General features: G+C 37.8%; 3 protein-coding genes across 4 annotated transcripts in view; 2 read left to right on the top strand and 1 right to left on the bottom strand.

Annotated features, from left to right (window-relative positions):
* LOC121900500 (RNA polymerase II elongation factor ELL2-like) overlaps positions 1–3,764 on the top strand; it is a 33,216-nt gene extending 29,452 nt beyond the window's left edge. Inside the window, exon 12 of the mRNA XM_042416910.1 lies at positions 109–3,764. Within this exon, the coding sequence (XP_042272844.1) occupies positions 109–219 (111 nt within the window). The 3' untranslated portion in view covers positions 220–3,764. The remainder of the gene's footprint in view (positions 1–108) is intronic.
* A 1,104-nt stretch (positions 3,765–4,868) lies between these two features.
* Positions 4,869–14,401, top strand: wdr93 (WD repeat domain 93). 2 transcript variants are annotated; one of them, XM_042412829.1, is made up of 16 exons: positions 4,869–4,975; positions 7,140–7,251; positions 7,542–7,743; positions 8,017–8,081; positions 8,391–8,469; positions 8,584–8,669; positions 8,815–8,893; positions 9,034–9,178; positions 9,276–9,340; positions 9,624–9,710; positions 9,866–9,997; positions 11,137–11,344; positions 11,481–11,541; positions 11,655–11,811; positions 12,032–12,215; positions 12,346–14,401. In XM_042412829.1, the coding sequence occupies exons 2-16, from the start codon at positions 7,141–7,143 to the stop codon at positions 12,440–12,442; spliced, it is 1,758 nt and encodes a 585-aa protein (XP_042268763.1). In that variant the 5' UTR covers positions 4,869–4,975; position 7,140; the 3' UTR covers positions 12,443–14,401. The 2 variants fall into 2 exon arrangements, with proteins under 2 accessions (XP_042268763.1, XP_042268677.1); XM_042412743.1 differs by having other exon boundaries at positions 9,621–9,710.
* A 4,253-nt stretch (positions 14,402–18,654) lies between these two features.
* LOC121896763 (putative gonadotropin-releasing hormone II receptor) lies at positions 18,655–26,165 on the bottom strand. The gene is made up of 4 exons (XM_042410753.1): positions 25,763–26,165; positions 23,618–24,221; positions 21,468–21,672; positions 18,655–19,557 (listed from the first exon to the last, which is right to left on the bottom strand). Exons 2-4 carry the CDS (start codon positions 24,164–24,166, stop codon positions 19,031–19,033), a joined length of 1,281 nt encoding a protein of 426 aa, XP_042266687.1. The 5' UTR covers positions 24,167–24,221; positions 25,763–26,165; the 3' UTR covers positions 18,655–19,030.
* Between the last annotated feature and the right edge of the window lie 1,784 nt (positions 26,166–27,949).

Raw genomic sequence — 27,949 nt, 5'->3', positions numbered from 1 at the left:
TCTTTAGATTTAAAAGGGCTGCTGTCTGGCACTTTGCTCCATGTGTTGTTTTTTTTTTTGGGGGGGGGGGTTCACTTTTTATTAAAATGCTTTCTCTTCTCTCCACAGAAGTTTCCAGGTTACCGGGAAGAAAAGAAACACTGCGAATATCTCCATGAGAAACTGTCCTACATCAAACAGCTCATCATAGACTATGACGTCTCTCAGGCTTCTTCGTAGCATGGGCTCCCCCTCCTCGCTTGTTAACATCAGATTTTTTTTTACATGGAAGCATAAACAACATAGGTGAGAGTGATATAAAAGGTTTTGGGTGAAACTGCAGCTATCAGCACAGACTGCCTCTGCTGGGACCATTGATGACAGATGCTGTGAACACTAATGATTACAAGTCGAGAGCAGATTTCACTCTGGTGTTTATAAGTCTATTTGTTTTGAAGTTATCATTTCTTTCACGTAATGTTGATGTCAGAAATCATTTTAAATTAATCGAGTTGCTGGAAAGCATCTGTGCTCATCACATTGCCATGACAGACAGTTTCCCTAATAGTCTTTCTTTGTTAAAAACCAGTGTCAGTGTAAGCCATTTCTTTGGAAATATGTAAAAGGTAGCAAATATGACTTTAACTTATTCACTTTGTTCTTGACACTTGGCTTGTTAAGTCAAACATAGCTCCAGGCACGGTTTCCCTTTCATTTTCATTGGTTTAAAGATTGAAATATGCAGCACAAAAAAGGGTGTACTTTTCAATTCCATATCAAAGTTGCTTCATTCATGATGCATGGTTGAAACAGCCCAGTGCAAAAAACCTTCACGTCTTATTATGCAAATGGGGTGAAATAATGCCACTCGTTCCCAGAGCAGTTTTCCTGAATGTTTCAGGCATTTATCTAGTTTATCAAGACTAGTTTGCAGCAGTTGCTGCATTAGCATCGACATATTGATGCTTGATTTTTAACAAAATCTTAAAAGAAGTTGATTTTTTTAAGAATTGGAAACAAGTGAAATAATCTTACCCCTTGACAAAAATAGGATTTTAAGGACTCAGTAATATACAACATGACATACTGACAGACAGATGATGATATTTCTGGTTGTATGCAGTCCTCATATATTGCACACTAAATTTGAATTTTTTAAATATTTGCTAACCGTTTGAAAGCAGCTGAATCCAATGAGCAAAAACTGGAAACTGTTCAGCATATACCTTAATACAGTGAGGTATATGCTGTCTCCCAAATGCACTTACGTTTATCTAAAGTATTTATTAACTACAACTCTTTTCAATGACAGTCAAAGGAACCAAAATGTCTAGCCTTCATGGCTGTTGCAATAATTTGCTGGGGAAAGACAATTCTTCCTCCCCAAAACAGTTTATGACATTATTAATCAGGCACCAAGTCTAGTTTCAAGTATTTTAACCCACTGGAAAGAAATCTCTTTCTCTCTTTTTCTTTCTTAGAACTACTGATGTATTTATTTTAAGCCACCTTCCTCTGTCCTGTGTTATTGGTCTCCTTAGCTTGAAGCATCAGGTCATGTTAGATCAAAGTGTTTGTCTAAGCAGTTGGCGGAGCAAGGTGGGAGAGGTTATGAGTAGATACTAACATAATATATTGTATGTTTTATCTCTGTTTGACCTGACACAGTTGTGGAGTGTCACTGGGTTGAGGCTGCCCTTAAAGTCCTCTAAATATTATTGGCAACAAAAGGCCTCAGATGGGAGGTACGGGGCCACTTCACCCAACATGTTAGCGGCATCTGAAATTGTTCACTCATTCACTATAAAGGGAAAAAAGCAGAATCAAACACTACTTGGTTAAGCTGCAAAGTGTGATGGTACAGTAGTTGATTTGCTCTCATAGTGGTCACTTTGAGTCTATCCACATCATTAGATACATAAATCCTCACATGAGAACTCAGGTGGCACTACAAAATGGGAGAAAACACTAAATTGGCGGTTTTAATAGAGTTGGGTATCATTTGAATTTTATCCATTCCGGTTCTTATCTATTCCCAGTTTCAACCCCAATACGGAAAAAAAAGAGATCAAATGTTTAGAAAACAAAAATATCTTTTTTCTTTTGAGCGTTTACTTTGACTTTTATTGTTTCATTAAAAGACGTACATTCAAAGTCTTTTTAACTGAACATTATGCTTTTATTTTAAGTACTTTCTGTCTCATCTTTCCCTCAATGACAAAGTGTGCTGTCACTGTAAAGGCTGTGGTAACTGCTAGGTTGGATCAGCCGGAGGGACGAGCTCTTGTGAGTGCAATTAGGGTTAGGGTTAGGGTTGAGGCCAAGGTTAGGGTTATGCACACAATGAAGAAACACAACGCGTACAAATCTCACAAGGGCTTCACAAATCGTCCCTCTGGCTGATCTGATCTAGCCATGCATGCTTGTATCTAAGTAAATCAACACGTAGTTGCGTTAATGCATTACGTTGACGGGTTCTGGCAGATAGCCACATCTTTGCAGATATGTAGCCTTTCTTTGCAATAATAAAGTGTTACTGTGAACCGATGAGCAGAACTGAATTCAAAATTATTAATGGGTACCCGTTCTTGGCATTTTTGATTTGGTTCTAATTTGGAACCAGTTTTCAGTTCCCAACTGTAGGTTTTAATAGTGTATAGTGAATGATTTCAGAGTCGGCCATAGATAGTTGGGTCGTCAGGGAAATATGGAGCCATATTGGTAAAAAATGTACATTTTCTACACAATAACCCATTGTGGTACTTGGGTATTGGAAACACTAGCCTGGAGGATTTTGTAGTCTTCAATTTCCAGTTAATAATCAGTCCCCATTCAGGTGTTTTTTGCACTAAACCCACTCTGAAAAAAGGGGCAGCAGGCTAGTGAAATTTCCCTTCAGATTGTAATTGTAATTAATCATCATGGTTACAAACTTTCTACTGAATGTTATCACACAGTCGGTGACGTAGAAGCCTTAAGAATATGAACTTTTATAGAACAAAAAAATCAAACTGCCAATATCAACTACAGTACAAGTCATTATCCACACACTCTGTTTTCTGCCTTATATTACTGTTAGCTGTTACATTTTACAACTTTCTTAGCCATTTCACTGTTCAAATTAATGCCAACAGTGACTTTCAGACACATTTAAATATTACTCTCTGGAGGAAATATTCTTGAGTTAAAAATGTTTCGTGCACAGTTTGATTGGCTATGATGACAGACTTACTCCTCAGTTGCATTTGTAATCCTTCTGGTACGTTATTTTAAAATCATCATTTAGGCATATGGTCAGGCATTTCTCAATAGGAATACCACTGTGGTTTATACTGCCACTGATATTGTTATTGACAACCCACCTGACTCAGCTGGTGGTAATTATGAGATGGTTTCAGGAGGAAAAATGTGTAATGGTGTCAAGTGTTTGAAGACCATAAATATCTGTTGGTTATTGCGTATGAAGGAATCACTGGTCTTTAAATACAGAATATTTCTTACAAGATCATTAAATGAATTTCATTTATCTGTGCAAGTCTTAATCACAAAAGGTTCACAAGGTTTGTTTGTTTTTTGTTTTGTTTTTTTGTTTTTTTTACTGGTGCACCAGTGTGTACTGCTCAGTGGGTGTTTTTTATGTACTACAAACCTGCTGAAGGGAAAGCCTCATCTAAGTCACAGAGGAGTCGGAGAGGAGAGTATAAATCATGAACTGCATTTTACACATGTATAACTTTCTCCTGTCCAGTTGTGCAAAGTTCAAAAGAATAAAAACATCAAAGCGATTCAAAGTGGTTGGGTTTTTGTTGTAAACCTTGTTCTTTGAACTTTCCATGCATGTAATCACACAGAGATAATCATCATTCGTGTTTTCTTTAATCACAATGTTGTTCAGCTATGCACCCCAGTAATGTTTTGTTATTTTTCCATGTGTGGGTTTATCAGACTGCAGACATGCTGTTGTAGGAACAAAAATCATATTTTATTACATAAATTGCTGGCAGGTTTTTATCCTCCCGTAGGACACTTGTTTGTTTGTTTGTTTTGCCCTTTAATCATCTCAAAGACAGTGCTGAAAAGGAAACTGTGGAGAATCTGAAATAAAATCCTTGTAACAACTAAATTCGTATAACTGAAGAAGTGACATGCCTATTAGAAAGCATAAAAAGCAGCAAATGTACTAATGAATTACCAACATTTATAACTGCATTATCACTACATACAAAATGATCAACATCAGGGGGGGTTTTCACAACCTGGCAACCCAAAAGTTAATTGTCCTTATTAATGGCTTGGCATTTACCAGCCTCTGTTCTGAATATAATCAGCTGCAAATAATGAACAGTTTGCTTTCATTAAACTAGTGTGGATTTATATAGCCTATGTTAAAAGCCCCGCTTGTACCGTTCCTCCCAAATGAATCCAGGTACTGAATTTCTAGGTTTGTAAATTGAGAAACAGCCTCTAATTGCGCATATTGATCCTATAAGCAGGCGGGGTTTGACAGACACTGGAAGCTGTTTATACGTGACTGTATCTGATCCATAGTGCATTAAACGATGATGTGAAAAGTTAACACCGTGCGCCTCTCAAAAATAACCGTCAAATGAAGAATTGACGGTATTGACCAGGAATTATCGACAAGTCCAGCCAGCTAATTTAAACCTTAGTTGAGTCGGTCTACTTGTTGCACAAATGACCTCCACCGGCATTCTGCGAAGACCCGCCCTCCTCTACCTCTGATTGGCTTGTACTCGTTACCTTTGTGGGTTGGTTAGGGACAGGCATGAGGAGTGAGATGATTGGTTAAGGGTAAGAATATCAGAGTCAGAGCCAATCAGAGGCAGAGTAGGGCGGGTCTTCACAGAATGCGGGTGGGGAAAAAATAACGCAGTTTGTAACCAGCGCCACCCACTGTTGTCATGACGACCATGAAACTCCCAGCACGATATAATACATCCATGGTGAGACCGTCGTAAACTTTGGCCAAATTCAGGTAAGACTTCTGACAATGATGACATTTCTACGTGATATTTTGTGTAATTAACAATTAGACGTTCAACATGAGTTTACCTTACTGTCCTCCTTGTTCACCGTGTATATTGTAGCTGACCATAGATGTAACGTTATAGGAGTAGCTGCCATTTAACAAACTGAAAGAAGGCCGGGGGTCAACATACTCACCCTTGCAGCAACAGTGAGCTCTCCAATGAAATCGCTTTATAACAATATAATGTGCCAACACTGGCTTACAGTATGAGAGTTCATAGTTATTTTGTACGATATACAGTGTACATTCACTGAAATACTGTATTTGAGTAAAATTTACTTGAACATGTCCATTCTACTTAAAATTTTCTACACTTCAGGCACGTATTGTACTTTTTACTCCACTACATTTATTTATCAGCATTAAAATTGTTCTTACATGTTAATGCACCTTTCATGCAGGAATTATGACAACCAGGATTTTTTTTCCTAAGTGTTTTTAATACCCTTTAAGGCATGAAAAAAATATATAAATATATACATAGATATAGATATAGATTTTTTTTTTTTAACATCCATTTTTCAAGGAGTTTTTCACGTGTCCACTCAGGTGGACAACATGCGTTTGAGTTTTCAAATTAAAAAAATTTTATTTAACAAACCAATGAATAAAATAATATATTAAGTTAAAGCTATAAAATAATTAAATATTTATTTTTAATGCTGTTAATCTAATGTCTTAACATATTTTAACATATTCTAATACTGTACAATGCAATGGGAAAATGTTGAACCTTGTTCCTCACTCCTCAGCCTCTTCCCTCTTTCTTACTTTATTAGCACATGAGCTACAGATGACTTGAAATGTAGAAGATCCTTCTTTTCTAATCCAGACATTCTGTAGTGGTGCCGGGCATTCCCTCAGCCCCCTCAGCATCCTCAGCTCACTCAGCCCCTCAGCCCCCTCAGCATCCTCAGCTCACTCAGCCCCCTCAGCATCCTCAGCATCCTCAGCATCCTCAGCATCCTCAGCATCTTCAGCATCCTCAGTATCCTCAGCCCCTTCAGCATCCTCAGCCCCCTCAGCCCCCTCAGCATCCTCAGCATCCTCAGCCCCCTCAGCATCTTCAGCATCCGCAGTATCCTCAGCCCCTTCAGCATCCTCAGCCCCCACAGCCCCCTCAGCATCCTCAGCATCCTCAGCATCCTCAGCATTGGTTTTGAGAAATTTGTGTTGCACTTACAAAGGCTCGCCAATGGATGGCAGTGTTTGGGGTAACACACTAGCATCCACTGTGGTGGCTGATGTGCAACTATGCCATCGAAACTCATGCATATATAAGAAAATGGCTTTTGAATAGCTGTCCACTGTAGTGACCACTATGCATGAAAGGTTTAATGCATCAGTAATAACACTTCAATATGTAATATAACACTCTGAAAGGGGTCATTCTGCATAATGTGTACTTTTTATACACTTTGCCCTTTTGCTAAGTATAATAATAATAATGATAATAACTTTATTTATATAGCACTCTTTAAAACACAGTTACAAAGTGCTTCACATATAGGATAAAATATAGACATAGACAAGAAATAAGCACACGACCAAGATAATCAAAACTAAAGGCGAACAGAGAGTAGTTATAAAAATATAATAGATTTAATAATTAATATTATGAATGCAGGATGTTAACTTTTTATGGAGTATTTTTTACCATTTGGTGCTGATCCTTTGGTTAAATAAAATAAAAGTGCTCCACTGCTGCATACACACTCACCGAGCACTTTATTAGGAACACCTGTGCAATCTAATGCAATCAAATATAACAGCTCCGTCATTTTATGAAGCTTATATATTTTCAGTTTTTGTTTACATTGTCAGAAAGTTGATAATTCTACTTCATGTTTATTTTTGAGGTCGTAGTGGTGTACTGGAGTGCAGTATATTGAAAAATGTTCCTTAAAGTTTGTCCACACCATTAACATACATGAAGAGGAAGACAGCAACATGACAGTGAAGACAGTATTTATGACAACTCACCATGTTAAACTGCCCGTCCTCCTACCTGTCTTCATGCCCAGCTACTGTGGTGTTGCATCAAATTCAGTAAGTCAAAGGAAACAACCTGCTTTGTATAATTATCATATTTATATATTTTTTATCGTAGGATGTCCACGTACACCAGAAAAGATACAACAGACTCAGGAATGGAAGCCGCTTGCAGAGCAGAGAAATCCAGAAAGAAAACACCTACTCTGGAGCTATCCAGTGCAACTCAGGTACAGTGTTTAAAATTATTAGGCTCTTTGAGGAAGTGAGTGCATGTCAGAGATATTAAATGTTTGAGATTTGACAAACCGTCCAGCAAAACAGTTAGTATACTGTTAATTATTATGAATAGCAGTATGTCTGCACCCAGTTTTGAGTTAAGAATGTCAGTCCTTTGTGACTCAATAACTTGCTTCAACAAAAAAACATCAACTCCAGTCAAGTTTATTTGTGGAAGAAGATCAGTATCTCCCAAAGGATTTCTGGGTATTATGTTTGACTATTGTCACTTATCCTTCAGCTTCCAGAGAGCACCAACTGTCTGGCGTGTTCAGAGGATGGCAGATACCTCAGTCTGGGTCACGTCGGGGGTTTGTCTGTTTGGTGTGTGTCTTCTCTGATGTGTGTGGCAGAGTGGCTGCAGGACAACCTTGAAATGACATCAGTTCAAATGACCAGCATGGCTGAGACGGCCTACCTGCTTGGCAGCGTTGATGATATGGGTGAGTAGTATGCTTCTTATCTGTTTATCATCTTTCTCCTGCATAAAACTTGTGTCTCTTTAATGAGTTAACAAATACAGACTGACATTCATTTGTACAATTGAAATGCCCTGGCTTTATCCTGAAATCATGAACTGAGAAAACACCTGTCAATCGGAGGAAAGACCGGTTGAAATTGGGAATACCCCAAGAGGTTTCCATAAAGAGAAGAAGTTTCCTTGTTTAGAAAATTGTTGTCATACTGACATGAGCTGCTGTTGTTTTCGACCTCAGGTGTTGCCAGAGTCTTTGCATATCACTCTGAAGCTATTCACCTCCTCAGTGTTATTAACATCATGGTGAGTATTGTCACTTTATATCTACCATCTCATGAGATATGCCCTCTCGTATTTAGTTAGTACACACCAAATCTGTAAAACATTAATTCATACAAAAATCAAAAGTACAAAAGTTTTTACTTGAGTTTTTATGTGTTGTTGATCATTTTCCTTACAGGCTAAGGAGAAATCCAGTTGTTTTTTTGCTTTTTTTTGCTATTGTTTTGAAAAATATCACATATTTTATTGTGTAATAGTGTCATTTTCTGTATGTATGTAATTCTATTAAAAAAGAAGAAAAATATTTAAAAAAACATCTTTCAATATCAGGAAGATATCAACAGGAGGAGTGTTTGCTTGACATTTGAACTATCTGAAGGGGGAGATTATGGAGCTGCATCGATCAGCTGTAAGTGAGGTCTTTCCTTTCTTTTTGAGCTCTTTACATAATTTGATTTTGATAAGTAATTTATAGCTAAGACTGCAAATTCAACTACTGAATCACATGATTTTTTTTTTTCAGGTAACGGTGCTGTTTGGCTCAAAGTCTATCACTTCCCCTCAGAAGCATGGCTGAAAGAGTTAGAGATGGCAGCATCGCAAAAACAGGTATTGTACTGTTATTTAATTGGTAGGCTAGTTTAAACATGCACTTACTTTGTTGCACACTTCTTATATAATTACTTTTAAATTGAATATCTGCAAGTATTGAAAATGTGTCATTAAAAAAATAAATTTCTCTTTTTATCCTCAGGACCCAAACTTATCTGGAGATGTGAAATGGTCTCCAGCTGCAGTGGCGACTAAAATCGGGCCTCCCAAAACTCCAGCAGGTAGAATGTATTACTTAAAACAAAAAATAGTGTTATTGAACAGAGCAGAAATACATTTTTTGTGTGTGTACAAATGAAAGCGATGGTGTGTATGTATCTCTATATCTCTCTCTCTGTTTCTGCTGTTTTAATGACACCAGACAGTTCGCTTGAGGTGTTGCGGACCACAGATATTTTGACGCACTGTTTAGCTCTGGACGGACACACGAGCAGCCGCCAACAGGAGGAGGAACAGTCTTTCAATACAGATGCGGGAAAAACAAAAGAAACAAATGACAGCCCAAGGTACAATAAAGTTCACACTAATACAATCAGCATTTCACAGCTGAGCTGACATGTGAGTGGAGGCCGTCTCACATTAATTACATGGACTCTTTTTCAGACATTGCACTCAGCACTTTCTTCTGTCCTGTGGTCAGTTTCCTGGCGATAATAAAGCAAAGTCAGGTTTGTAATGGAGTAGGGGATGCGGTGGGTTCCCCACTATGTGAATTTTCTATTGTAAGGTTTATGTGAAATAATGGCATAGTACTGGTTTCCAGAATAATAGATCCTTATAGTCTTTATGTTTCCATGAATAACCCTGTGTGTCTGACAGATTGACAGGCACAAGGGTACAGATTTTATCCTTTACATTCATTCAATCCCTTATAAAGGCATTTTTAAATTCTGTGGTGAGTGGACATGCTCCTTTAAATGTCATCTTTAATCTCTGACCTTTTCTCAGCAGGAGCGCCTGTTGCTGTCTGTGTGTGGTGGAGTGGCAGCAATAATCTTCTTCAGTATTTGCTGCATAAAACACCAAGGAACAAACCAGGTAGGCTATTTGGTCATATGCTCACAACTGGAACTTTATAATTTACTGATATATTTAGCTTTTTAAATCAATAGCCTGTTGATAGCTCCTGTGTTCTGTGCTTTGTCTTCATACTGGAGAGAGCAGGAAAACTAAATGTTTTCTTTTTGAAGCAGATGTGGAACCTTTGCCAGATGTTTTGTGGCCAAATGCAAATGAAATCATCTGCTCTGCTGTTAGTAGATGCACCCGTTTCATAGCTCTTGGCCTCAGTGATGCTTTGGTGTGTGTCTGGGACAGACATTCTGGTGAGCAAATCTTGGTCAGCTATCTTTAACGTTTTATCAAATCAGTATCAGTTTGCTAATAACAATTAGCTGACTTATTTTAATCACTATCATGCTGAGGACATTTCCACATACTGTAGTTTAATCAAAACTACATCACAATATACTGAGTCGAGTCTGTTTATTCCATATTTTTACTTCCAGTCCTTCCTCATTGTTCCATTTGTATCAACAGCATCAGTAGTATGACATTAACACTTTTACCTTCATTTAAGTACATAAACTTTATATTCTCATCAAGATTGTTTATCTCGTGCAAAGTAAGATCAACAATGCCAGCAGGGTTTGGTTAAGCCATATTGAAAGACATTTAAAGGCATACTGTTTGACCTCTATTTTACTGTCTCCACACCTTTTGTTTGGCACAATAGGTGTTAATCTGTATCAGCAGTCCAATACACTACAGTGTACTATCCAGTACAATATAGATTGGAAAGGGCCGTTCTGAAGGAGCTTAAGTGAAAATAAACATTGTGTAGGAGCAAAAATTCAAAGTTAAAATGTCACTATTAAGATGTCACACAGAGATTAAAATCATTACCCTCCAAATCAGTTTTTTTCCATTACTGCATAATAAGAGAAACAGCATTTAATAGCTCATACATTCACACACACCTGAATCCACCAAGATGCCATGAATTACACAATTATTTACTTCACCACTCTCTCTGGCAACAAATACAAACAAAAAAGAGTGGCTGTGTGGTTAAATAACCCGCTCACACACACACACACACATACACACACACACACACACACACACACACACATACACACACACACACACATACACACACACAGCTGTGCACATTAAAGCACGATCCAGTGAATTCTGCCGAGCTCCTCATCTCAGTTAGTTGTGAGATATATTTAGGATTTCCCTGAGAGAAACTCAGCTGAAAAGCGATAATGAGGCTGAATCAGTTTGTGGATAGTAAAACGTAGACTTTGTGTGTGCGTGTGTGTGTGTGTGTGTGTGTGTGTGTGTGTGTGTGTGCTAACAGTTAACAGCCATTTTTGCTTGTTAGAGATTTGTAATATAAACAAGGTTATGGGCTGTTTGATTCTCTTTCTGTGTCTCTCTTTTGTCTTTCCTTCAGGGTCTCCATTGTCTGTTGTCTCAGTGTCAGCAACAGACAGCGTCTTCTCCAGGCTGCAATTTGTAGATTACTGGCCTCTGTCCACTGATGATTCCCAGACTTTTGCCACTGGCAAAATCCATCTTATGGTGGTTAATAAGAACGGAGCAATTCATACAATTAGTATGGGACGAGGAACAGAATCCTGCACTATGCAGCTCACTGAAAGGTTGCCTAAGTTTTAGAGTATTTCTCTATTTAATCTATGCATCTAACTTTTTCTCGTCAGAGTTCCATGTGATATTACTCAAAATATGATGTATCAGACAAAGCATGTTCAAGCATGATTTCCTATATCTCTACAGGCCAAAAGACAGTGGGGATCTGCCAACTATCACTGCATCAGTGCCGTTCCTGCAGGGTTTGGTAGGAACACTGAAATTGTTGATAAAAAGAATACAAAAGGAATTGTTATAATATCTAATCCATTTTTAATCTCTTCTGGTCCTGCTGTCTTATTTTTCTTGCTGATTGACCAGTCACTTGTGGTGCAAAGAAATGGAAAAATGTTCCTACAAGATATCATCAACAAAGCCACTGTGTGCTTCTTGATTCCTCCCGCAAGTCATCTGCTGGCTACTCCCTGCCATCCAGTTTATGCTCTGAACGCCAAACAGCAGACTCTGTTCATACGAGGTAAACCCAAAGACAAATATATATTTTTTAGTTTTTCATTAAAGCATAGCATGCAGCAGCTTCAGGAGAATAAGTATTGATTAGTGAATCACCAGTGATGGTCTTGAAGTGTTTGACATTCAGTAAGTTTAAAGTGGATATGTGAGTACAACAGCTGTACAAACAAGGTTTCATGAAGTCGAACAAATGCCGTAACTAAGACCTTGCGTGTTTCACCCAGGTGACCAGGACCCCAGCTGCAGTGCTTCTAAAGGAGACTGCCAGAGTCAGCTTTTCATCTTCCAATTTGGAAAGTCTGACATCATTAAGCAGTTTACAGTTTCACTTCCAGACTCTCCACAGCAACAAAAAGCATTCAACTTTGACACTCTAGAGGAAGCCTGCAATCTCTACCTTCAGCAAAGGTTTGTATTCTCATCTGAATATGAAATCTCCAGTCGTTATTGAAGATTACATATAACTGAGATGAGTCAGATGATAGTTGTGTGTAACCTGTAGTCCCATGAACTGTGTTTCTTATGTTTTCACGTGAAGAGCGCTGTCCGTGGATGAAAGGAACAAAGCTATAATGCAGACATGGAAGAAACTACAGGAAACAACAGTGATGGTACAACAGACACATGGTTCTTGAAGAACTGCAACAAACTGCAACCTTTTACACAGAGTTACTATAGTATTGTAATGATATTGTAACGTTATATAACATCTAAGAGGCTGCGTGTATGTACTTTAATTCCTAAGTTTCTTCAAATGCCACCACCATTGCTGCACTGTTCTCCATTCTGCATTATGCATATATATATATATAATTATTCTATAGTTATACTACTATAGCTGTCTTTTTCTTTTTCTACAAGAAATGTATGAAACATAATGAAAAAAATGAATCTGAAAATTCTGGCTTGAAATTACTTTGTCTTCTGAAGAAAGACTTTCCTGTTCTTAAAATTGAACTTAAGGTAGATAAATTTGTTTCCAATAAACTATTTATGATATAGTGTTTTGAGTAGCATTCAGTCTAGTGACTGATGTTAGCTTATTCTTCATTCTTCATTTCTGTTGGACTGTCTATCATACAGTATGGACATTACATTTCTCAAACATAGGATGTATGGATGCTAGTATATTCATATATATAGTGTGTGTTTCATATATCATATAAGCAATTAATTAAAAATAACATTATCACTGGGAATTGCAAATGTAAAAAATATAAATGGGAACCACAAGAGGCATCAGTGCATGTCAGCACTGTGTATTTCAGATGCACTGCAACAAAAAAGGCACTGATAATCAAAAGAAGATTCTCTTAACAGCCAGATATGATTTAAGTGTCAGTGACCACCACCCAGTCTTCAAAATAATTGATAATTGAGAAGAATATTTGAGCAAAAGTATCAAAACAGCAGAATTTAGTCACAGCAATAAGGAGATGCCTACTGATATGACAGTCTCTGTGTTAAACTCAGAAACCTTTCTCTTTTTTTTTCTTTTTTTTATGTGTGTGATGTTTTTTTACTCCAGGGCTTTAAATAATAAGGGCAGTGTGGAAATGCAGTTGTTACTGTAACAATGACAATATCTAACCATAATCATTCAAGTCAGTGGAGCTTGTTACACAATGCACCACACCAGAGAAGGCAGTGAAAAAGACGCATGGCTAAATATAAGCAAACACAAAAACGTCTAAGATTAAAGGGTCTGTTGGGTTTGGAGCAATTTGTAAACTCTGCAGCAACTGAATGAACGGTGACGTGACTGTGTTCATAAAAAATATCTTAAATCAATACTTATCAATACTCACTGTGTCTGCCAGTAAATAGACGTCACATACAAGACCGTTAGTAAGCCCTTGTTTAATATCATCTCTCAGCTCCAAATATGGTAATAACCTTACCAACATAATCTAATTTTCAGTGAGGTTTTCTAAATAAACATATATTTGAAGGATTGCTTCTGAAACTGTCTTACCACAGATAAGAGACTGATTTTGTATCTTTTTTGTTTTGAATTAGGTAACATTTTCATAAGTGTGGAGCCAGAAGGCAAATCTCTAATATGTTTTTTAAATGGATGAGTGTATTCACGTTGATTATGAGTCGGCCAAACTCAGACATGGTACATTGGCATTTTGTTGCTTTTGGGATCCTTGACTGTTTCATATGTCAAACATTAATGTCAGAGTACACAAAAAACGAAAGGACATGGTTCAGGAATTTAGGTTAAAGAGCATGTTATAAATGTCTTTGAAATTAAAATTTTATATTCTGTCATGCAATCATAAAACAAAAATACCAATTTAGGGACCTTGACTGTCTGTGCTGTGAAGGTTTAGGTATAGTTTAGGTGGTTCTCTGTATTAAAACAGAAAAATAGATTTGGTCTTGTGTACATAATAGCTGTGGGTACAATTTTAAATTTAAAGGTGCAGTGTGTAAGATTTAGTGGCATCTAGTGGAACAGACTTGGCAGAAATGGAATATAATATTCATCAAGTATGTTTTCTAATTAGTGTAAATCACCTGAAAATAAGAATCTTTGTGTTTTCTTTACCTTAGAATGAGCCCTTTATATCTACATAGGGAGCAGATTCTCATCCACAGAGGCCGCCATGTTGTACCACCATGTTTCTACAGGAGCCCACAACACACAAACTAAACACTGGCTCTAGAGAGGGCCTTTCATGTTTTTTGCGAGTTTTGTGGCCCCCTTTAGGTTCTCCTATATGCTTGGAAAGGCAGGGGTATACATTCATTCATTTGGTTCCAATCTGCAACCTCACCACTAGATGCCACTAAATTCTACACACTGGTCCTTTAATGGAAATTTATCCCAATATGTAAAATGAAAAGAAAAGAATAATTAAGTTTCAGTTTTAAAGGAAATTTCTTTCAATAGGGCAGAACAACACAGAAACTATGTTTTCAGGTTTTATCGATCCACGATGCTTTTCAAACATCAGTCCCTAACATATTCATTACACGTATCCATTAGTGGACGTGTATGTGCTCCAATTTTGTGTCTGGCAAGCTGACGCATTTGAACACAAGGGAGCATAATCATCTTCTAAATAATGTCCATACTTATTGAGTAGTAGGCTAACAGCAAATTACATGGAAATAGGTGAGATGAGCTCACACAGTCTAAAGACCAGGGATGTGCAGAGAGCCCAGTATTTGTATTTGAATCTGTATTTGTTGAGGCAGCAAAATTATTTGTATATGTATTTGTATTCGAATAAAAGTGGAAAGAGGCTTAAAAATCCTGTTTTTGTATTTATTACACTTTTAATTTTAGAAAATTAAAATGTTCCAATAAGTGTTCGTGAATAAAATACCTTACGAAGGAGGTCCCCACACCAGGTCTCAAACTGGATTCTCCCAGATCATAGACGACTGCGCTGACTACTGAGCTAAAATTTTACTCATCGACTCATTGCAGACAGACCTCTACCCATTTATACACCCATAACACAGAGGCAGCACACCATGTAACATGTAGAGAAACTCCAGTGGTGATTCTTGTTTTGCACTTTTCATTTATTGCCAATTTTTTACAACCTAACTTTGTGGAAAGGAGAAGGGGAAGTCCCTTTGGACTTACCCCTGATAGATGTAACAGTGGAGCAGAGGAGAGAGACTGAGATAACGATGTAACCGACCTGTGAACTGGTATTTGACGATTTTTTTTTCTTCCCCCCCAAAATTTTTTTTTTTAAATATTTGTATTAAACAAATATTCGTATAAAACACAAATAATGTATTTGTATTCGGGCACACCCCTACTAAAGACCCTCATCTGTCAGAGCACATATTGCTCATCTATAGCCAATCAGCAGTGTACAACTGTAGAATTATTTCTGATTGACTCCCTTAGACTGGTTTAAGACCAGAATGTAGTCTTGGCGCTCACTTACAACATAATATGATTTTCAACGAGGTTTTCTAAATAACATGGGATTGCTTCTGAAACTGTCTTACCACAGATAAGAGACTGATTTTGTATCTCTTTTATTGTGAATTAGGAAACATTTTCATAAGTGTGGAGCCAGAAGACAAATCTCTAATATGTATTTTAAATGGATGGCTGTATATCATGTTGATTATGAGTCAGCCAAACTCAGACATGGTACGTTGGCATTTTGTCGCCTTTGGGTTAGGGTTCCTTGAATGTTTCATATGTCAAACATTAATGTCAGAACACACAAAAAACGAAAGGACATGGTTCAGAAATTTAGCTTAAAGTGCATGTTATAAATGTCTTTGAAATTAAAATGTTATATTCTGTCATGCAATCTTAAACCAAAAATACCAATTTAGGGACTTTGATTGTCTGTACTGTGAAGGTTTCAGTATAGTTTAAGCTAGTGGTTCTCAAAGTGGGGTCCGTGACCCTCAGGGGTCCTTGAGGGGGTTCAAGGGGGTCCCCAGCAAAAAGGGGAATAATTTATTTTCACTCTAATTCCATCCATAAATAACACAATGACACTTATCAGATGGGTTCTCAAAAAAAGTTTGAGAACCACTGGTTTAGGTGGTTCTTTGTGTTAAAACAGAAAAACAGAAAAAAAGATTTAGTCCAACTCTAGCACGCTGATGCATTCGAACACAAGGGTGCATAATCAGCTTCTAAATAATGTCCATACTTATTGAGTACCAGGCTAACAGCAAATTAGATAATAAATAGGTGAGATGGGCTCACAGAGTCAGAAGATCCCTCTATCTATCAGAGCACATATTGCTCGTCTATAGCCAATCAGCAATGTAGGGCTGTAGAATTATTTCTGATTTGCTCCCTTAAACTGGTTTAAGACCAGAATGTATCAGGTCATACTGCGGTGTCTCTATGAAAGGGAACTGATACTGATTTTACTTTTTGCTTGAAAACCTCATTTGAATATCTGAAAAGCTTGACTGGGGGTTGTTGCCATAGAGCCACATGTCATTAGAGAGTAATGAAAGTGCAGGTGCTCTTTTCAAAGAGCTTGGCAGGTGTTACTGTCAATATCACTTTTGTCCCGAAAAAAGAATCAGTCAGAAAAAACAAGACAGCAATGGCCTCTTAAATCAAGCTAAGCACCTACAGGGAGGCAGAGGCTTTCATTAATCCTCATCACTGTTTGCGCTGTTGTTCATTTGTTTTCAGCATTTTGTGTATTTATGTTCTTTAGTGAGTTACTTGTGACATTGTTGCATCATCAGCATTTTCTTTTTCAGCAGGATGAAATAAAACTATGCTCATCACTTTCAGCTTAAAAATCACATTACATGTTTCCCTTTCCCCAGAGACGTCCAATTTGCTGTAATATTAGTCTCATTTATTTATCTTCCTGAGATAAACAGCTTTTCATTGGCAAAAGATACAAACAAAACATGAATAAATGAGCATAAATGACAGTGGCAGGGATTTGCTTTTCTGATTCTTTATACCATGTAAAGCCAAATGAAAGTCTAATCATTTGAGTATGGAAGTTCATTCTTGAATTTTTTGTACAACATATGTAGGAAAATAATGTAAACTCAATTGTCTATTTACTAACTTTTGGAGCTTTCAAGTGTTGAACAGTTAAACTTTGAGCTTTTTTGTAACATAAAGATTAAGACGTACTAAAACAATATAATAAAGTTGATTAAGGTAATAGTTCTAGTTGTTTTTTTTTAGTTTACTTTAAACATTTTGGGAAATTTCACTTGCCAAGAGTTTGATGGGAAGACCTACACCACTCTCCTGCTTGTACTGTAAATATAAAGCTTCATATTTACTGTACATACATGAGAATACATGAGTGAAATCAATCTTGTCATCTCCTCATTAGTTGACTGACAGAAAATAAATCAGCAACAATTTTGACAATCAATTAATCACTAAGCAAAAATTGAAAAATCCCCTTTTTGCCTCTCAAGTGTGAATATTATATCTGTTTTCTCTATTTTCTAAGTCCTCTATGATAGTAATCGAATATCTTTGAGATTTTGGACTTTTAGTTATTTATAGACCAAACCATTAATAATTGATTGACTAACGGTAATAAGAATAATCATTAGTTCGAATTAATTGGAAATAGTTTGTCTATGATCATATTTAAAATCAGGACCATTTCCGTGTGTCTGTTGGCTGATTTTTATTGAAATTCTGAAAGGATTTCATCACATGCAGGGAAAATTAATGAACCATGGGTGAGATGGGTCAGCTTCTTATTTCAGTTTTAAATTGTTATGGCTTAGAGCCACTGTGGAAAGTGGCCTAGTAAATCCTCCATAAAAGGCCTGCAGGGCTGAAATAAATCCCTGTGAAATACAGCTATGTGATTTTCGCAATGATCCCAATCAAATTTTTCTATATGTGTACTATAAATGTTGCTCAACCAACCATATTTATTAGGTGATTACTTTAGGTTTTAATAAATTCCCTCTAAAATTACATTATACTCCAGTTGTCTGGATCTGAGGTTCCTCTAATCACCTTAAGGGCTGGATGAGATGATACAGCTATACTGCACCCGAACCTGCATGTTTCAAATGTGTTCTGAACAAAAGATGAAAGTTATTTGTTATCTTAGTCATAATTTGTCAGAATTCCAGGGTAGAAATGGCCTCTCCATTTGGACACTGTGACTCATCGCTGATTATAGGCAGCAGTCGCCTTGAGGATCCTACTATTACAAGTTAGAATGGAGATAGAAGCACGTTTACTAATGAGATCTGAACGGAAATTGCACAGCATTGCTGTGCAACATGAATTTGTGTGTTCACAAGTATCACCACAGGGTTTTTACCTCTGATAATTGGATACAGCAACAATGGATACAGACAAGATACCCTGAGTCACGATGAATACATTTAATTCAAGATAACCACATTACAATTTACAGAGCACATACAATAAACATTCCTTGTTAACAGACGCTCATGTTAAGTCCATGTATGATGTTTGTATGATATGTCCATGTAGTACAATAAGTGTATTTACTTTATGAAGTTCCCTAATCCCTAAATCTAAGGTTCTGTATTTTCCAATTAATGGCTGTCATGATTTTTGGTCTTTGTGGTTTGTACAGAGGCATGTAAAGTTTTGTAAAGTAAGCCATAGTGACACATTATTTATTTACATTATATATTTAAAGAATCAAGGACCCCACACATCAGTCAGACACAGAATAAATGAAAAAGTTATTCAACAGTAGTAAAAATTGTCAGAGAGCCTCCACCTTGTATTCTCCTCATATGATAATATCAGGGTTGGACTGGTTGGGATCACTCTTTGCATCATTGTCCGCTGTTAAAAAGCTGCTTCTTGGCGACATGGACTCCGCTTTGCTGTGATTATCACTGCACAACATGAACCTCTCCTGGCTGGCAGGGCTCACCTCTCTCTTCAGTGGGAAGGAGTTGGTGGCGCAGATGAAAGATCCAGTTATTACCGTGTTATTATCCAGATCAGATGTCGCGGGAGGATTGCAGTAATACCTCCGGAGCCCCTTTCGAAAGCGAATGGTGAACAGACCATAGATGACTGGGTCCAGGCAGGCGTTGACCAGTCCAAAGATGAACAGGATGTGGGTCAATGAGTGGGAGACCTTTCCTTCCAGGTCATCAGGGAGGAACCAGTACCACAGGCCCAGCAGATAGTATGGAGTCCAGCAGATAATGAAAGACAAAACTATCACAATGCTCATTTTCAGAGTTCTCATCCGTGCTCTGGGAATGTTATTCTTCGAACACCGCAAATGCACTTCGTTTGAGGATACTGGGAGCAGAACAGAAAGGAACAAAACATAGTAAATATTATAAAAGGCAAAAAAAATATTAATGCATTAATGTGCGCAAAATGTAGCACTGTTGATTTTTTGCATTTAGATTTTATACAAAGATTATTATCCGCCATTCCTCAGGTTTAGGAGAGGTTTTCAAAATTTGTTGCTATAACTTTACCTTGCAAGGCAGCTGGATTCGCAAGATCACACAAGAATCCATCTTCTCAAGCTTCAAGTTATGCACTTGCGTCCAAACCAGTCAGCATCCTGTGAGGATTCTCTTGTGATCTTCTGAGTCCAACTGCCTTGCAAGGTAAGACACTGATAGACGGTGATAGACAGATGGTTCATCCATTCACCTGCAAAGTATTTTTTTAAAGTTCCTGCCCTTTTCCAAACAGTTTCCAAGGACAACTTCTCAGATGGTTCTGTGTAACAAACCATCTGTCGCATCAAGTTAGCTATAACTGGTGTTTCAGTGTTGCGTTTTTGGACAGATGAAAGTATCAGAGTCAACAGACACGCTAGCAGCTCTGTGAGGCCATTCTTAAGCATAGCGTTGCTTTAAGCTAAATGCTAACATCAGCATACTAGTCTAACATGCTCACAATGACAATGCTAACAAGCTATCTTAGTTAAGTGTGTTAGCTTGCTAATTTTTGCTAATCAGCTCTAACCACAAAGTACGGCTGAAGCTGACGGAAATGTCATATGTTTTGCAGGCGTTGGTGATAAACCAAAGTATTGGACACATTAAGATTTAGACCTAATGATGGCACTAGATGAAAAGTCAGGGAATCACCAAAATTTTTGCAACTCCTCCAACCAACATGTGGCCCAGTTGTGACCCATATCTCCCACTTTCACCTGGCCTACATATGCCATGGAATGACAGCCATAACAGAACCAGATGGCCACATGTGGGCCAGGTCGGGGAACATGTCTGTACCAAATTTTGTGGCAATCCATCCAATAGTTGTCAAGATATTTCACTAAAAAAACAAAAAATATCAAACTCATGGTGGCACTAGAATAGTCATAAGATCGTTAAAGTCATTAGGATTCATCATCTGAGAACCATGAATGTCAGTACAAAATTTCATAGCAATCTATCCGTTAGTTGGTGAGATAATTCAGTCTGGACCAAAGTGGTTGGCTGACAGACCAACAAACCAAAATTACCATCCCTATAGCCACCCTGTTGGCTAAAAACGTGGCTAATAACAGGTGTAAGTGCAGCAAAGGAAGAAAGATGGTTCACCCAAATTACAAAAAAAAAATCACTTCGGTGGAATCTAGTCATGCAGAAAGTTTTGGTTTTATTCAGCCAGATTGTATCTGTCTGATATTTCTAAAAATGCCATTTGAAAAGTGTCTCTGTTCCTCGATAATCCACAGAACTTCACTGTCAACAGTTTATGGATTGTTTTTTCAACAGAAAGCAGCAGTTCCTAAGAAAACTGTGCACATTGGGGTCTGTGGATTACACTGAATAATCATAACTAGGTAGAGATGTTGAATCTTTTCAAATTGTAATTGTAATTTTTTTAATTCTGTGAGCACTGCAAAATGAGATTCCAGTCACATCCATTATATGGTTGCAGAAATCTCATTGGGAGATATCCGAAAATCTCAAATAAAACTAAAATGATCAGCACTGAGAGATACCACCATAGGAAGTGAGAAAATGCTCTGTTGTAAATTGGGTGAACTGACCCTTTCACTTAAGCTCTACAGATCTATGTAGGTTGAAAAGAAAAATAGCATTAAAATGCAGCCCAGCTTTTATCAATGTGTGTAAAAGGGTCAAACATACTGTGTAACAGCTGCTATAAAAGTGCTAATCATTGCTAATCATTGATTTAAACAGATCCACAGAGCGTCAGTCTCAGACTGAACTTACAGTCGTCCTTTTTCAGTCGCTTGGAGATCTCAAAGAAGATCCTGGTGTAACAGGTGATCATGATGACCAGTGGCAGCAGGAACAGGCAGGAGAAAGTGAACATGTTATAGGCCGTTTCATCCCATTTACTGACAAAACTTCCTTGCGTGGCGCACTGAGTGAAGTTCTGGGGTTGGACGATGGTCACATTGTGGAAAAGGAATATCTGAGGAGGGAAATTAACAATATTCAGAGGAGCATTTTTAAGCTTATGAGGAAGCATCCAGTTTCAGTCAATTTAGTTAACATGTCTTACAGAAATGAACTAAATCACAAACACTTCAAACTCCAAAAGCAACCTGTCTTTCTAGAAACAATCTTAATCTGAATAAAAGATTCAGATAGAATCTTTTATAAAGAATAGAAGATAAAAGATAATCTGAATACACACCTCACAGTGAATTCATTTTAATTGGGACTATTTAAAACTTAAACTGTTTAAAACTGCTGTTAGTGTAGAAAACCAAAATTATCAGTATGGCTAGATACCAATAGGAAGAAGTGACACAATATGTTATCCTGTAAGATAACTGCTTACTACATTTAACTTCCTGAAACAACCCTTTAACAGAGAATCCCTACCATTCATTTGTGTATTTAGAAGAAGCTCACCCCCTGTTTAAACATACCACAGACGTACTGTAGGTCTCTAAGAGAAGCAGTGTAGTTCCCAACCTTTATGACTCACGACCAACAAAGCTATGTCTACATTCATTTTCTCGTCCCAGGCTGCACATGAGCAGTTCAGCTGAAGAGTAATGTTAATTTCTAACATTGTGTGATTTGAATAAATTGTAGAGGCAGGAGTATTCTGGATAAATGGCAGTGATAGTCCAAACACTCTACCTACATGTAACCTAAATCTATCTGGTGGGAAAATTATCAAATATTTTATGCATTACAAATGTGTTTTTTTATCTACTTTCCTTTCCCGTTAATTGTGTAATAACACCTCAGATCCCACTTTGGTGGGTCCTGACCCCGAGGTTAGAAACCTCTTTCTTGGAGAACAGTGCTGCGTTTTCATCTCTCTGAACATGGACGCTTAATTGGTTTCAGGTTAACATTAAAACATCGAACACATCTGCTCTGTGATTTCAGTAAGTGCTATTTTCTGTGACTGCTCTCCTTATATGGACCTACAGAATGTTTTGTTGGGATTGTACAAGCATAAGCCAAATAAATCACATTCAATAAATGATCAATGAATCCTCTAAGTCCACAAAATCCTGCCTAGTGGGAAACGAGCAAAATCAGATGAAGGTCTATGAACATGTTTTTGCTTTAATAAACTTATTAGTGCTGGCAGTGTGCTGTAGTTCATCACTTTCTTTCCAGCTGAGCCACACCTGATGCTCTTAAACCCAGAAGAGATAAAAACCTGCAGGATACAGGCCTTCCTGGATCAGAATTAGGCCAGGTTTATCTGACTGCTGTCTAGGGACACACCGAGCCCCAGACCAAGCTGCCAACCTCGGATGTTTACATGGTTTATAAGAATAAACTTCACCGGCCATGTTCATTGTAATAAAGGAAAATATTACACAAAGCCAAATTGCAAACATATGGTTCTTCTATGTGTTTTAGTTATTTTTAGACAACGATTTTATACCACAGAGACATAAGCTATATAAGGCTTGTTGTTGTTGTTTTCTCTTCATGGGATTTGTTGACAAAAATAGAACAAATTAAGCTTCCTCTTATCACCCTGTCAGGTTAGACCCATCTCAAATGGCTTGACATTTCTTTGTGTAAGTGGCCCCTTCCCACTGTTCATTGTAGTCTGTGGTGATTAATACATTTGAATGTTAACAGAAAACATTCCACTGGGAGGGCTTACTAGCAGCTACATATCTCATACTGTTTTGTTAGCAGGTTTTTATATTTGTGGAGAGGATTATTTATGGAACAGATTGTAAATGCAGGACGGAAAATATTCTTCTAAACAGCTTAAACTGAAGTTAAACTTTGAAAAGTGTTTAGGAAGTATGTTCCTCTGTGCATGTTAACACTTTATGGGCAGGATATGTTTTAATGAAAACCTGTCTAATCTAATGAAAATCAGTGCTTTACCTCTGGCCCATGTTGCCAGTTTGGATACCTGACCTTACCTGAGGGACCGACAGCACAGCACTCATACCCCACGCCACAGTCAGCATGACTCTGTTCCTCTTTCTGGCCTTATTGATAGCCAGGGGGTTGAGGATGGCTGACTGCCTATCCAAACTGATCACCACAGTGACAAAGGCGCAGGAGTACATTGCTTGCAGCTTAAGAAACATCAATAGTCTGCAGGCAAAGTCCCCAGCGAGCCACTGGACTGTGATGTTCCACACAGCATCCACAGGCATCACGATGAAGGTCACCAGCAGGTCAGCCACCGTCAGGTTGATTATCAGCACCCTGACATGGGATTTACGTTTGCCATCGCTGTGCGCCGCCCACAGCACAGCCAGGTTGCAAAAGGCTGAGATGCCACAGAGAATGAAAGTAATGATCACTCGGACTTTGGCTGCCGTGGTGAAAGTGGGCAGCTGCAGGGCATTGCCCCCCGTCGTCCAGTTGTAGGGGGGCGAGGAGCAGTTGCAGCTGGCGTTAAGTTCATAGTCAGTAGTCAGGTGATACATGGTCACTGCAGAGTTACAGAGAGTGGCGTTCATTTGCTGAAGCACGCAGAGGAAGTAATATTCTGCTCATCCACCATGACGGTCAGCGCTGGTAACAAGAGTAAAGCAGAAAGAGAGAAATCAAAGAGGTTCAAGATGGATGAGTCAGAGTCCATGAAGTGGGTGCAGATCATCTAAACACATTTGTGTTACAACAGAAACACAAACATCCCATGAATAATACAGTGGCTCATCAAGAGGAAGTAATATGCATATATGGAAGCCTCATTCGTATTACAATCCAGTGAGGTGGAAAGATGACTAACAAACTGTAAGGAACATGGAAAATATGAAAACAGTACATTTAGCTAATTTTACATGCATGGTATGAACTTATATGTTTTTTCTGAAGTACATGTAGAAGTGCTAATATTTAGCCTACAAACCTAATGAGTTGTTCAGAATTCTTCACTTGAAAATCATAAAAAAACAGAAAAGACAGAAAAAAACTAAATTGTTATTTTTTCTTTTAATTCATGAATAGATTTAATGGCATTATTTGTTTCTCAATCAACAAGATTTGAGAAATAAAATCATGGTCACCATGTAAGCTCTAAATATTGCTGAATTCTTCCCAATAAACTGCAACAAGCAAAAATCTTATATTTGATTTTATTTTAAATGCAAATAGTATAATAATAAAGGAAGTATGCAAATGTTGGTTGGCAGCCGCTGTGTTATCAGTTACTATTGTAGTTTCTGTCAATACAGACACCACATCACGGACCACCTGGATATCAGAGTGACACCTACTAAAATTTTTGAGACCTTTCATAAATCAAAGGACCATAGAAACACACAGGTTGAAAACTGAGTGATGTTCCACCTGGATCAGTGACTCTCATACTGTATGTAACAGCTACTATTTTATTTACTCACGATGTTATATTCCATGAAACAGGAGCAATTAGACAAGAAAGGAAATTGTGGATGAACAGGTGATACAAAGCTTTGAAAACACACATACACACACACTCACACTTCCTCCCTCTGTTTCTCTCTCCACACAATTTCTTGGTCGTTGGTGGTTTTGATAGTTTTCCAGTTTTGACCCGAGATGAAAATAAGCGTCGCTTTAGTTAAATAATTAGACGAAACAACAAATTATGTCACTGACATTGTAATTCAGGGTCTGTCCGGAGCATCTGGATGCAGCTGTCAGAAGTGTTGGCTATACAGGCAGTAAATAATACGGACATCAGGCTCATACAGACACATTATGTCAAGAATATCTGGATAGTCTGCAGGAACATTAATAATGATATTAATTATCTCCGGATATTCTCAGAACTGTTAACCTGCTCCACAGATGGCATTTTATTTGGTAGATGTGCCTGTTTCAGAAACATAGAAAGGACTTGCAGTGTAAAGACTACACACTCACATATACTTTGACTGATTTCATATACAGTCTAATCATTTCAATACAACATTTTGGTTTCGCAACAAACAAAGCAATCTTAATTAAGGTGTGTTGAATTACGCACAGTTATGTTATCCACTTGTACCCTTATAACCAGATTGAAATTGTTTCTATGATGTTCCCTCCCTCTTGAACTACAGGGAGCATATGCGAAAAAATGAACTTACGTTTATGTGCAGTGGAAGAAGAATGAATCCAAGTCTCCAAGTATTAAAAAAGCACAGCAGGAAGAAAGCTTCGTTGATGTTAGGGTTCGTTTGGATTCAATAGGAAAGCAACTGAACTGTAAATTAGGTGCACCGACACCTGCTGTCCAGCTCCTTTGGCCGCATCCGGTGCGTCCTGCGCGCAAAGCCGCTCCACCTTTAACCATTAGAGCCGTGTAAGATCATCCCCCCGGGGTGTGGTCGGACCTCGACGCAACTCCAGATTCACTGACATATTTGTAAGGATAGAAGAAAAAAAGAAAAGAAACACGTGGAATAGGCGGATAAACAACAATTGTTGATCACAACAAGGCAAAAACAAAAAAACACCAATATTGTTCTAAATGTGGGAGAAATAAATCGACATAGATGATAGAAAAATGTTAAGTATAAAATCACAGTTTGGATGTTGCCTCTGCTGTGTGAGATCCTAAAAGCTATTACATAAGACATGATTCACGAGATAGGACACAGGCAGCTGAGCTGCTTGACAAACAATATTCTCTTTGACAGTGAGAAACATAAGAATGTCTGCAAACAACAAGAAAATTCAAGTCTGACAACTGCAATCATCTGAGGATTATAGTGAATGTGGTACATTTTTAAGTTACAAAGGCCATGAGACCTGTCACACAAATATCCAAAAAGGGGTGTAGAAGTTAGGGCTCCTCATTTGAAGGCATAAAACTTCTGAATGGGTTCAAAGTGATGGTTTTACATTTTGGGAAATACACATATTTACTTTCTTGCCGAGAGTTAGACAAGAAGATTGATACCACTCATGCCTGTACTGTAAATATGAAGCTGGAGCCAATAGCCAGTTAGCTTAGCTTAGCATAAAGACTGGAAACAAGGGCAAACAGCTAGCCTGGCTCTTTCCTAAGGTGGCAAAATCTGCCTACCAGCAGCTCTTAAGTTCACTAATTAACACATTATCATTTGTTATTCCTTAATAGTGAAAACGTCAATTTGCTGGGGTTTTTTTACATGGTCCAATTATTTCTTCGCTGAGAGCAGTTGCCAGGCAGAGACTCCACATCCCTTTAGCCCAGCACGTAACCCCCATGAAACAGCGAATTGTCATTTTTTTCCCCACTATGGTTATTGTACTGGTTTAAACAAACAAGATATGAGGTGTGGATAATCAGATTTTGTTACTTTTGGACAGAGCTGGGCTTGCTATATGTGCTAAGCTAAGCTGACCGGTTGCTGGCAGCACCTTTGCATTTAATGTACAGACATGTAAGTGGTTTCAATCTTCAGATGACTCTCTGCAAAAAAGCAATTAAGTGTACAGTATTTCTTAAAATGTGAACTATTGCTTTGACAACTTAAAACTTGTGAGCTAGACTGTAAGAGTAGCCATGATGGCTAATGAACAAATAAACTGGTAACCACTGCAAGCTGTCACAGTTGTGTTTAGTGTTGAGAATTTGAGCAAGGGACCATTTCAGATACAGTCATGAACATGTTAACACAACATCTGAAAGAAGTTATTAACAATAAAGAAGGAATTAACTGTTAAGATAAAATACATATCATATCTTGATAAATGCCTTTCACTGGCAGACTCTTGCCCTCTGAGAGTCATCTACTTTGTCTAAAATAAAATAGTTACAGAGATTAAATCAATGTTTCAGAGTAAATCTCACTGCTGGATTGTGTTTCCATGGTAATATATCTCACTGAAAGCTGAACATAGGTCAAGGTAAAGAGGAGAGGTGACAGGGATTAATTAAAGCTCCTCACAGCAGCACATTCCTTCTCCTTATCCGTTCCAGTTTAAGAAATGCAAAAACACAAAAGGAAAGAGTGAGGGCCACCACCAGGCCATAATTGCATAATCAAAGGTCCATTACATGGCAGTGCAGTGTGAGAAATTGAAACAAGTGAGGGCTTAGCAAGGATGATAAATTGTAGCTGTCATAGTCTTCTGTCTCTGTCTCTTCGGTCTCCTATTATTGTTCAATTAATTCCCAGTTGAACTTTCTTCCTTTCAGGGGGGTTAAACTTTATTGCAGCTGCAAGCAAAAACTACTCATCACAAATGCAATGAACATAACACAAAATTAATTTTGGTGTTTGCCGTAGTGAAGCATTCTGAACTGTCTCTGCACCTAAAAGCATTACAATCTTTCATTTACATGT

The sequence above is a fragment of the Thunnus maccoyii genome, chromosome 1 (assembly GCF_910596095.1).
Source record: "Thunnus maccoyii chromosome 1, fThuMac1.1, whole genome shotgun sequence".
In the NCBI taxonomy this organism is placed as follows: domain Eukaryota; kingdom Metazoa; phylum Chordata; class Actinopteri; order Scombriformes; family Scombridae; genus Thunnus; species Thunnus maccoyii.
This window is presented reverse-complemented; position numbering and strand designations above follow the sequence as displayed.

Bases quoted from the DNA above. Each gene is read 5' to 3' on its own strand.
- wdr93 (XM_042412743.1), top strand. From the start codon at position 7,141: ATGTCCACGTACACCAGAAAAGATACAACAGACTCAGGAATGGAAGCC. The intron at 7,252-7,541 runs GTACAGTGTTTA...CTTATCCTTCAG, and splicing joins AGCTATCCAGTGCAACTCAG to CTTCCAGAGAGCACCAACTG. The intron at 8,670-8,814 runs GTATTGTACTGT...TTTTATCCTCAG, and splicing joins TGGCAGCATCGCAAAAACAG to GACCCAAACTTATCTGGAGA.
- LOC121896763 (XM_042410753.1), bottom strand. From the start codon at position 24,166: ATGAACGCCACTCTCTGTAACTCTGCAGTGACCATGTATCACCTGACT. The intron at 21,673-23,617 runs GTAAGGTCAGGT...TTCCCTCCTCAG, and splicing joins CTGTGCTGTCGGTCCCTCAG to ATATTCCTTTTCCACAATGT. The intron at 19,558-21,467 runs GTAAGTTCAGTC...TTCTGCTCCCAG, and splicing joins GCGACTGAAAAAGGACGACT to TATCCTCAAACGAAGTGCAT.